Consider the following 12,621-nt stretch of genomic DNA (forward strand, 5'->3'; position numbering starts at 1 on the left):
TGAGGAGAACAGGGCGAGAGAACAGTGTTAGCTTATAGATGCATTCACGTTAGCCGACGATATGTACAACCAAGGCCGGACTTACCATTGGGCTTGACTGGGCTCAAGCCCATGGGCCCCGCCCAATAGGGGGCCCCGCCCGTTTACGTTTGATTTTTTCAATAATATGTCAGTCATTTAATTTTTCATTTAAAGTTTGTTGATTGGTCTAGCATTGTTACCTGGCCTTGCCCTGCAATGAAAAATGTAATTTAATTAGCTAAATTAAATGTCAGTCATCTTGAGGTTTTACGCTCACATGAGGTGGTTTTTCAGGCAATTCGAAAAAGGAATATTTCGCAAAACTGCAATGGAAACAGTTTTTGCGCATTTACAGTCACCAGAGTTAGAAGACGCGGTGTGTTTGAGGTCCATGTATAGCTACGCAAATAATAATAATTTTATATTATTTAATTATAACATTTAATAGGCTATATTTAGAAGACGCTTTTATGCAAGAAAGGAACTGAGTGTGGAGCGCGCACTGCATGGCATGGAGGCGCGGCCGCGAACACTTGCATTTTCCTATCAACAGTGGAAACAACTTAAAATACTCTATCATTTCTGGTCATACAGAAAATAATAATACATTATTCCCAACTACTTTTATTTGTGTAAACTCACAATAACAAGAAAACGTTGTGCTTTTGTAAAATAAAATAAAACAATCAGACGCACTTTAATGATCTCCGTAAACTGGAGCGCGAGAACTGAAACAAAATATAGCCTATGTAGGCTAAAGCTTGAAATGTCCACTTTAAAACGAACAAATTCGAATCGAAAGCTAATACCTTCTGATTAATCCGTATGAAATGTGCATTTCTCTCTAAAAGCGCATCTGCTTAGCGGAGATGGAGTTGCGATTTTAGCCAAAGCAATAGTTTATTAATAATATTAATGGCTCTTCTCATTCAGCACTGCGGGAAAAACATCAATTCCAGGTTCTAATTTGGCCTTTGAAAACCAGTAAAATCGACATGTTTTCCATATTAATTTGTGAATATTTTAAATGTTTAATAAAGGGGCAAAAAGTCAAACAAAAATCTGAAAATTCGTCGATATTTACTTTTTTGCGCAGCAGTTGGTGTAGCCAGTTCAAATTAAAATGTTGGTGTTCAACTTTGCGTTTTAAAAAGACAACAACCGTTCATTTTTCGTTTTTCAATTACGGGTTAAAAAAGGAAAAACGAATGGACACAAAAGTAGCCTATCGTTTGGACAGAATACGAGACAGAGTTCTTTATTAAATTCATAAAAGAAACAATAATTAGCCTATAGGAATACTGGATTCTAAATCTCAAAGAAATGCCACGATCAAAACATATGTTTTCCAGGTAAATAAGTGTTTTATTCTCATTCTGACCAAGACATTTGTGCATTGCAATAAACTTATGATCACTTTGAACTTTTTTAATCATTATTTATTTATTGGAAAAAAACTTTTTCAAGCTTCAATCGGTGGTCATATAAATAAATTATTACGTTTTTTTAACATGTAACACTGTCTATGGTACCAGTCACCTTTTGAAAGTAGCTTTGCACTTCAAATAACGATTGGATCGATTATATTGTTATGCCACCAGATGACGACAAATGACTTTTAAAAAACATTTGTCATTGAATCGTTCATTCAGGAGATTCGTTCAAAAATGCTGATTCATCTATTGAAACAAGTGCATTTGATTGAGGAATTGAATCATTCATTCAAACCCAAGTTTTTTTTGTTTTTTTATAATTCAGATTAATTAAACATTTTTAATAGACTTCAGTAATTAACATAAATTATGTTATTTTGTTTAGTTGTTTGTTCAGAATCGTGATCTCTATTTTTATTCTCAGTTTATCCAGAATTGTGTAGCTCTAATACATAGCTTGTGTATGTATCATTTTGTTCTATTTAAAGCAGGGTTTCTCAAACTCGGTCCTGGAGGGCCACTGTCCTGCACGGTTTAGCTCCAACCCTGATCAAACACACCTAGCTGTGAGTTTCTAGTGATCCTGAAGACATTGATCAGCTTGCTCAGGTGTGTTTGATCAGGGTTGGAGCTAAACTGTGCAGGACAGTGGCCCTCCAGGACCGAGTTTGAGAAACCCTGATTTAAAGTAATGTATAGAAGGTAGGGCCCGAAAGTGACTCAAGCCCAGGGGCCCCCACCACCCTAAGTCCTGCCCTGTGTACAACACTATGCTCAGATCACAGTACTGTACAGATTATTATCATCATGTATCAGGCAATAGCAAAGCTAGTACTTAGACCCATACCTGCATGTGTTGTGTGTGTCAGCCATTAGAAGACAGTTTCCAGAGGAAGAGGGACTTTATAAAGGCTTTGAATTGACCCATTTGGTGACGATAAATAAAAAAAATGATCACAATCACAACTGTCTTACTGTACAAAAACTTTATATGTAGAAACAGCCAACACAAACATTAAAGTCGGTTTGTACAGATTGAAAATGAATTATAGAACATAATATATTATATTTATAATAATAATAATAATAATAGTGTCGGCTGCAGACTAATAACAAACACATAAATGCATTACATTACAAGTTTATGTAGGATATGTTAATTAATTAAATTAAGACATGGCACATTTTGTAAAAAATATGTACAATAAGTGATCTCTGACGGATCCGTGAGCGTCATGTTTCCCGCTGGCGGCCGAACCACATGCTGATGGCGGACCGGGCGACCCGATGAAGGAGCCGGGACAGTGTGCACATATCGCCGGGATTATAATCATTCGATTATAGTGAACGCTACACACTACCGCGTTTTCCAAAGCAGAAGCAGAAGTGAAGTCCCGTCTCTTACCCGGCACAAAACGCACACTGGCACGGAAGATCGCACCGTCCTTTTTCTTATTCGGAAACCTGTGGACTCGATGTCCTGACAGGCCATAATTCACAATCATTTACCACGACGATGATTTATTGAAATACAATAAGCACAGAAAACACACTGAATCATGACCGCTCCTGCGCTCCAACTGAATACCAACCTATCTCTGCACTGAGCGCGAACGCAGAGCCAAACGACTACCTCATGTGACGTCAAATGACGCGTTGGTGGAAAAAAAGCGTTTTTTCAACATGGTCAAGGAAACGGTCACGTTTTCTATTAAATTTGTGCCCTTATGTCTTGCAAAACAATTTTTAATCCTGCATTTACTTTTCATATGGTATTTTCATACAAGGTTATATAAAAAAAAAAAAAAAAAAAAAAAACCTGCAACATGGCCTTTAAGCGTAGTGTCAGTTCTGGCAGGTCACGTTAGTCAAGCTCGCATCAGCTGACTCTCAGCTGATCCACGTCTACCTATAGGAATATGACGCCTATCACTGTATGCATATATAAGCTCCTTTAGTATTATCAACAGCTATTGCGTTTCTCAGGAGCTAATTACCCTCCTCCATCCCCAGCTCCTCCTCTCGTCAGTCAGTATGGCATTCTGATTCCCCTTGAATCAGAATAAATTCTCGAAATATGTTGTACTTTAAAATCTTGAATTAATGATATCTGCAATACATTCATGTTGGTTCTGCTCTGTTTACCCCGAGGAGGGTTATTGCTGCTCTCCCTGCTCTTATCCATGCTAGGCTGCATGGATGCACAGGGAGTTCTCGCCCAGAACAGAATTATACCGCCAATCATTAGTGTATGCAATTGCATCCTGACAGAACTACATTGCTATTTATCAATGCAATAAAACACCATATCAAATTTAATATATTATATCATATATTATATTTATCATATCAAATATATAATAAAATGTTGAGTAAGAAAAAAGCCAGGCAGCCATGCCTACACCGTACATGCGCCAGAGCAGTGGCGGGGCCAGACATTTTAAAGTGAGTGGACCTTGTTGAATAGGGTGGACTTCAATTGTGTACCAGTGGCAGCAAAATATTTGGACTTGCCAGATTTTTTTGTGCACGGAAACTAAATGGGGCTGAGTGAGCAGGTGGTTCATCAAGTGTGGATAAATCAGCCGGTAGGTTGCTTTTCTGAAGGATGGGCCTGGGTTGAGAGGAGGTGCTGGTGGACGGGAGATAAGACGTTGTGGGGTAATCAGTTGACGTGTTTGTACTGTCGACATCATTGAGTGTAGTTTCAGGCTCTATTCTTGTTTTTGTTTTTTAATAGTTAATCAAGATATCTGTTTCAACATGCTCGCCTCGTGCGTGTTGAATATTAGTCTATTTCACTAGTAAACTCATCTTCCTCTCCCCACAACAATCTGTGATTGGCTAAAACAGGACTACTAGCCTATTGATTGGCTAAAACAGTTTATCTGCTCTAATATAATGATTTCTGAAACTTGATATTCAACAAAAAATATAGCCTAAATTCATGTTTTTGAGCAATTATTCTCACCTTTCCCACAAAAATATTTTGTGTCTTATTTGATTGGGTGGACCAGCCATCAGTCTGAGCAGGCGGAGCTACCTTACTCTGTTTATGGATATTAAATGGCACACACAAGCGAAAAACATATGTGTGCAATTTACCGGTAATTTGGAAAAGGTCCTGTTCACACATGATCTCTAAACGGTCATTTAGCAGTAATTTAACAGTAAAGACTGTATGTGTGAAAGGTGCTATAGTGTATCATAGTATAACACAACATATGTTCGCTACAGATGCGTGCCAAACCATAAGACCGAAAATAACAACATACCGAAAATGTGTCCTGTTTCACCCCTATATTCTAAACCAAGTCTGTAGCTGCTCTGCTCACTAAAAAATATTTTCTGTTCACTCTTGTCTTTTCTTTTTTTCAGTCACGAGCGTTTCTCTCCAGATTCTACAGGGATCAGAACATTGAATTATCTAAGCTGCTGCACAGACTGGGTCAGCCGCTACCAGCCTGGCTCCGAGAGGAACTACAGAAGGTCAGGTAGCCCTAACCAAACCACCGCTCCTCAAGGTTCAACCCTCACAGGAAACCAGACACTTGAACAGGACTCAATGCCACCTACCTGAAAGCTTGCGAAGCAAAGGTCAAAAATTCAACTCACCAATCATTGGCGCCTCTGGTAATCCAAACAAAGCAGTATGTGTCCATGGCAACATGACATTTTTGTTGCGAAAGGTCAGATTTTGTCAGTGAGATACGGTGATGTAACTGTGACCCTTGAAATTCAGATGCAGCCAAACAGAGACTGCATAAAGACTGAAAATGTAAACCTCCACAGACTTCCTCTTATATTTACTGCCCCCCCCATCAGACACTGGAAATAAAGGTATGGCTTTAGATTTTATACGTCATCAAGAAATTTAGAACTGCACAACCACTGTTCATATCTTCACTCTTGCAAATATATCAGTCAATCAATCTATCAGCCAATCAAAGTGAAGATGCAAAATGTTAAGAATGAATATGGAAAAATAAAGAGCACAGTCAAGTTTGCTGCGTCAGCTTTAAACTGGTCAATGGAGTGATGTCATTGTTATGTCCATGTCCCAGAAATGGCCTGAAGAGCGGATATCATTTCATCATTTCAGTGTGTGTGTGTGTGTGTGTGTGTGTGTGTGTGTGTGTGTACACAGAAACCCTTGCTTGTGTGTGTGTGTGCGTGCGTGCGTGCATGTGTGTCTAGGCATATGTCTGTAGCCAGGTAGCCTTAGCCCTGCCCACTGGACTGCAACTGGTTGGCTGATGAATCTGAAGTGTGACTTTTATTTTTTAAAACAATTTGCCTCAATACGGAGAGAAAGTGCTTTGAGAAATATGTAAATAACTATATATATTCAATAAACACTGGAGAAAACATGTTTCCGAAAAACAGTCCTTGCACAGTTCTGTCTCATTTGTGCATGATATACCTGGAAAACATACATTAAATATATATATTAGATATTATTTATCTATTATTTTAGATATATATATTTGCATATATTACTACGTCATCACATGGTTAGGTATACTCAAAACCATAAAGGTGCCCTTTCAAATAAAAATACTCTAGGGACTTAATTGTCTGAGACATCTTAGGCAATTCATTTTTGTTGTTTTTGTTGTTATTTTGTTTTTATGACAAAACCTTTCGTGCTGGGCTATATAGTGATCTTGTTTTTAATAAAATACCTCCCTCTAGTGGTCACATAAATAATGGGACCCTCACAATCACTTTTTAGGCCTACCCAGTCAACCAACAGATTAGGTAGGTCATGACATTAACAACTGAGTTTACGGTTAAGATCTGATGTTGTGTAACAAATAATTCTTAATGTCATATCAAAGTCGTCTTACTGTACTTTACTCGGGCAGACATACAGTAGCTGTAGCGTCTGTGTCCCTCAGCTGGATCATCTGCTCTCCGATCATCGAAACTAACACACAGGATGGATTAGGCCTATACCATGTTGAAGGATATAGAAATGTATAGGCTAATACTAGAAATTGTATTACTCCGAATCCGATACATACATACATAGAAATGTATCCTATCGGATAAAAAAAGAATTAATGTTTTTATCAGTTCAGTCTCTTTAAATCTGTACTTTTTTGTGAAGAATCCTTTCAGTCTGTCAAACCGTTTCGCAAAAACGTCTGAATGATTCATTTCATGAATCTAAATCTGAATCTCACCGAACAACTGGAGACGCCAAACGCGAACGCAATGGTCAAACGTACTCGGGATTATTGTGAGACACAGAGCTCGAGAGAGAGTTACAGATTAACCGTTAGTACTATAGCTGACGTCACAAACATTTAGAACGCTTCAACGAGACGCTTGTCATGTGTAGTCACTGGGAGCATCGGAGCGTTTCTTCATGAGGGCAGGTTACATGGGTACCTGGCTTAACGAGCACACTCTAGAGTTATAGGGGCCCATATACTTTAGTTTAGATATTAGTACTGGGCGGGTTTAGCATTATGGACCCCCAGGGGACCTCGTGAAGCTGGAAGTAGGGCACCGCCTGCAAGGTTGCTGGGTGGGCAGCAGGGGGCGCCCTAGATCCTAACCAATTTTTTTCCCTGTTTCCAAAAATAGACTCACTATACATCACCTACACCAGGGGTTTCCAACCCTGCTCCTGAAGAGCTACCGTCCTGCAGATGTCAACACACACATGAACCAGATAATCAAGGTGTTTCAGGTTACGTGATAATTACAGGCAGGTGTGTCGCAGGGTTAGAACTGAAGTCTGCAGGATCGTGGCTCTCCAGGAGCAGGGTTGGACATGTCACATACAACACAGTACCATGGTATTACCAAGATGTTTTGAACATGAACCAGAGTATCATGTAAAATCATGATACACGAATTCCAGTATCATTATGTACCATGGCATTACCCTATGATACAATGCACTATATTACTACCATAGTATTTTTTGTGAGGGGTATTAAACAATCTCAATCATATAGTTGCAGCTTATGTTTATATTAGTGTATGTCTTTGTTGTTGTGTCAGAGATAGTGATACCCCTATAGACATTATCATAAATTAAATGATTATTAATATGGTCAAGAACTGATTTTGCCTAGTGAGAAGTTTAACTGGCTTTAAGGCTACTACCAGTTTATATAGTGATATGATACTTCTACTTCAGAAAGGGAAAGGTCTTAATTACATTGGTTATTTAATAATACTGTGAATTACTGGAGACATATTATGTACGTGTGCTTGGAAGATCAGAAGGCTATACATTTATGAGGTAAAGCATTATAAAATCACTGGGCTATACGTAAAACGTTTTAAGTTAAGTTTCATTTAGAGAGTTCCAATTTGGCCACAGGATGGCGCTGTAACACTGCTCTCAATGTCAATCACTGAACCAGAGCTCTCTCTCTCTCTCTCTCTCTCTCTCTCTCTCTCTCTCTCTCTCTCTCTCTCGATTTTCACATGCCACTGCCAGAACAATGTCACTGGATAAAGAGTCAGAGAAACAACTCTCCCTCCTGCCTAGAACTGCAGAGGTCTCATACGTATTGGATTTGCATTTACTTACTGTATTTTTACTTCTGGCAGGACTCTTGAATTTTATTTTCATTCAGAGAATCAATATGAATGAATTCTAACATAATCTGCATTTCTGAAAATTCATTTCAGCATTTCCCATCATACAGTAAACTTGTCTCCATAGAGATTAGTTTAAAGGAAGAGTGTATTAGAAATGCAGTGTCAACACGCGCACACACACAGGGATCCTGTAGGCACATTGTAACTCATGTAAACAAAGGGCTTTCTGAAAAGACTGTCCTAACACTGCACTGTCAGGTCTGTACACACTGATTTAGACCACTGTGTGAACGAAAACACAGAAAGCTGGACTTGCTAAAAGTGTAGCTTGACGGTGTATTTAGAAAACCTAAAGCCAACGATTGTTAGAAACGTCCTCAGATACAAGATATGGATGTGCGTTCACACAAACACACACAGAATATGCTGTATGTTGGCAGTGGCACAATTTTTATTATATATATATTCTTGTCCTATAATCTCAGTCAAACCATTTTTAGATTTCCCTCAAACAAAATGTTCCAGTTTAAGAAGCTGACAGTTCTTTGACAGTAAGGTACTACTATATTCCATCAAATATTCCAACAAAAAATGTTTAATGCTCCAAACTGAGGTTGTCAGACAATTGTATATCAAAAGTTTATGATTTTAAGTTGACATGACATGACTTTATTTTTAGGCAAGAATAAGCACCATGCCACAAGTTCCGAAATATTTTAACATATATAATCGAAATGCTAAGCACTACTGTGTTATTGATCCTGTGTGAAAAATTAACACTTTTTACAGTTTTCATAGTTAATTAACATGATATTACAATGACTGACTCATGTATAAGAAAAACATGAAATTTACAAAAGCCTAAACACCATAGTTTGTGCAAAATAACAGAGCTTGTGGTTGATCAGAGGTTTTCTCTTTTTTTAACAATAATAACAACAACAATAATGGATTGCATTAAAAAAGGGGTGTAATCTGTAGCAAAACTACGTTCATAAATCATGCTCATGGAAGTCACAGAAAATTAATGCTAACATGAAATGCTCCTCATCACAACACTAAAACAAGGAGGTATAAACAGCTTTGCATTGCACATAATTCCCATATCCCACAGATCTCTGGCTTCTGGAAGTGAGTGTGGCACTGCAAAAATATTAAGCAAATGATGATGTCATCATGTTGAAATATGGCAAGCCTCAGTCCAATTATCATGAACATCTGATCTATAACACATAATGTCCTGATTCCTGTGGAGGATTATGATGTCATCTAATGTGCTGATGAGGTGATGTGGTCAGTTGCTTAGCAATGGCATGGTAACCGTATCCCAGGAGTTTAGAATTACCATACATTTCTTGGCAGAAAATCCACAATCTTCTCATTTCAGCATTAAAGCCTGATGTGATTTCAAGCCATTGGAACGTTCTTCAGGCCGCTATATATCAAATTGGAACATTACTTGTACCATTTTACATGTTCAAATAGTATCTGTTTCTCAATGGCATGGAGTATACAGTCACATAGATACAGGTTAATTTCTCCTTTTAAGGATCAATCATTTCATTCTCACAATTGTGGTCTCTTCAACCTAGAAGTGCTTTCATTAAAAAAAAGAAGAAAAAAAAAAAGGATGAAGACCTGAAATTATGTCAATTTAAGACCACCAAATGCATCGCTATCAAGACGGGCCTTTAAAACTTCCTCAAATACTTATTTTATTTTTTGAATCTGTGTTTTTCTTAAAAATATCTAACCATCCTTAAAACAAGATACATTTAGTGTTAATTTAACAAATACAAAAAGTTTTTGTCTTGTTTTAACCCTTAAACGCATACCTCGGGTCTTTAGCGACCATGGACGTCACTCACTACCTTCCCCCTCATTCATTTTTTCAAGTTAGACATCAACCTTCTTGGTATTCCCCAATTAATTCATTATAAACAATATAACAAGAATAAATACAATAATAAAAAAGTTTTTTGTAAAAAGTGTATAGGTTTGCTAGCGACCTGAGGTATGTAATAGCCTACTAGTGTAAGTATTATTATTTTTTCTGCACAACAATCGAATCTGATGACTCTTTAAGTGCAATTCACCTTTATTCCTCAAGGTGGCAATGTCTGACACAATGATGGTGTGGGCGATCAAAATATTGATTTTGAAGACGTTAATGAGCACTGTAGTTTTGAGAATAATTGAGATGGCGAATAAGAGAAGTTGAATGTACTGGGGAATTGAGCTCTGACGATGACAGCGATGATGGTAAAAAGCATCTGCTCAAATTTAACCCTTCCAAGTTTCAAAAGGTAACGAAATATGCTATATTTTATTCTTGTGTAATAGCTATTAAAATGTCAAGAGTTTTATACTATTGCGGCAGGTAGAGATCCATCCGTGTTAGATATAGATCCGGGTCACTAAAGCCCCGGAAATGTAATAATGATTGGCGAAACATTCATGCATTTAAGGGTTAAACAAACCTCACAAACTTTAAGATTTATGCCTAAAATACAATAATAACAAATAATTCAGTCTGTATTCTCTGAAAACAAGTCTTAATCTAATCTTTTTTTAATATTAAAAATAAAAACGTACCGATACATTGTTTCTCTAAATTCATTCAGGATGTTTAGATATTTTTACTGGCCAGCAAAAATACTAATTAAGAAAATGTTTGTTTTTTCAGAAGCAAAGTTCAAGTTTTGTTATGACTATACTGACGCCAGGCACTACGTAATTGACATTTAAGACTTATTTGGAATACTAGACTTAATTTCAGCTAGTTACCTTCAACAAGTTATAAAATTGTTTTCAACTATTATCTAAAAATGTGCTTAATTTTTCTGCCCGCATAGTCAGAACGTCTGTTATTAGTTGATTGAAATTTCCATCGGGTCCTACTAGCCAATGACCTTCTTAATCCAGGGCACAAAGGCGGAGACTTTGGTGTAGACGCCGGGTGCGTCTTGTAGCCGACAGGCGTGACCCCATGATGTGACCCCATACACAACCCAACTTCCACTCGGCCTCTCACACACCAACGGACCTCCGCTATCTCCACGACAACTGTCCACGCGGCGGTCGTCGTGGGAGGAGCCGGCACACAGCATGCGATTGGTGAACTGGTCTGAATAGCGCTGCTCACACTGACGCTTGCTCAGAACAGAAATCGAGGCCTGCTGAAGAGTTTTCGAATATGCACGGCCTGAGAAACGAAAAGAGAGGGGGGAAAAAAATCAGAAAGTCCTCCAATCTTTTACCTTGAAGTCTGGAAGTGATCAGACTTAACTGTTCACGTATGCAACGGAGTGTGCGGTCATTTTTCTGACCGCACACTTCATTCATCCCACTTTAGAATTCTGTTAAGTCCACTTACTGAGAGAAGACTACTCAAAGACTGATTTACAACACAACGTGGCCATTAGAATGAAGCCCCACCATCAGCAAGTCACATGATCATCTGTAGACGCTTGACACTGACATTATAATTACACACTGTAGTTCCTTGATGACTTCCTCATGTTCTGTGTCAGCCTCTGATTACAGCTCTGTCATGTCTGTCTTTTTTGATGAGACTAGACAGCTGGAAAGGTGTGGCCAGAAAAGAAATGCACTTAATTGTAATGAATGTGCACTTAAATTAAATAAAAGGCCACTTTAAGTCTAGTTCACCCCAAAATGAAAATTAACCCATAATTTACTCACCCTCAAGCCATCCTAGGTGTATATGATTTTCTTTTTTCAGACAAACACAATCGGAGTTATATTAAAAAATATCCTGGCTCTTCCAAGTTTTATAATGGGAGTGAATGGTAACTTGGATTTTGAAGCCCAAAAAGTGCATCCATCCATCATAAAAGTAATCCATTTGGCTCCATGGGGTTAATGAAGGCCTTCTGAAGCAAAGTGGTGCATTTTTACAAGAAAAATATCTATATTTATAACTTTATAAACTATGATCACTGGCTTCCGGTAACGGGCGTAAGTGAGTCTAGTTGCGGCGGAAATGTGACCTGACCCGACGCATGACGTAGGATGTAGGAGTAGCGTAAGCTTAGGTGAGAGTAGACGCCTCTCGCGGTTCAAACAAACAGGGCTGGGCAACAAAACTCAAGCTCTGACATTTGTCTTTAAAAATTCTCGTTTTAGACTTTTAATTCATGACTGATGTTTTGTTTTGCCTATCCTCTGCGCTTCCGCGTTCGTCAATACGTCATGCGTCAAGGTCACTCTTCAGCCGGAACTCCGAAAGCCAGTGATTTATAAATTATAGTTTATAAAGTTGTAAATATGGATATTTTTCTTACAAAAACGCATCAATTTTCTTCAGAAGGCCTTCATTAACCCTCTGGAGCCGGATGGATTACTTTTATGATGGATGAATGCGCTTGTTTGGGCTTCAAAATCCAAGTTACCATTCACTTCCATTATAATTTTTTTTTTTTTTTATTCCAATTGTGTTTGACAGAAAGAAAAAAAAGTATATAGACATAGGATAGCTTGAAGGTGAGTAAATTATGGGATAATTTTCATTTTGGGGTAAATTGACCCTTAAAGGGTACACTTTAATGGCTATGTTTCTTAAAAGGTGCACTTTGTA

General features: G+C 38.0%; 2 protein-coding genes across 2 annotated transcripts in view; one reads left to right on the forward strand and one right to left on the reverse strand.

The window, feature by feature from the left end:
• The window catches only part of ndst3 (N-deacetylase/N-sulfotransferase (heparan glucosaminyl) 3), a 66,798-nt gene extending 60,959 nt beyond the window's left edge, over window positions 1–5,839 (forward strand). The window contains exon 14 of the mRNA XM_084097349.1: window positions 4,833–5,839. Within this exon, the coding sequence (XP_083953475.1) occupies window positions 4,833–4,952 (120 nt within the window). The 3' untranslated portion in view covers window positions 4,953–5,839. The remainder of the gene's footprint in view (window positions 1–4,832) is intronic.
• A 2,607-nt stretch (window positions 5,840–8,446) lies between these two features.
• Window positions 8,447–12,621, reverse strand: part of prss12 (serine protease 12) — a 48,031-nt gene continuing 43,856 nt past the window's right edge. Inside the window, exon 13 of the mRNA XM_084105724.1 lies at window positions 8,447–11,226. Coding sequence (XP_083961850.1) covers window positions 10,922–11,226 — 305 coding nt within the window. The 3' untranslated portion in view covers window positions 8,447–10,921. The remainder of the gene's footprint in view (window positions 11,227–12,621) is intronic.

Source organism: Abramis brama (genome assembly GCF_963993115.1).
Source record: "Abramis brama genome assembly, chromosome: 2".
Taxonomy (NCBI): Eukaryota; Metazoa; Chordata; class Actinopteri; order Cypriniformes; family Leuciscidae; genus Abramis; species Abramis brama.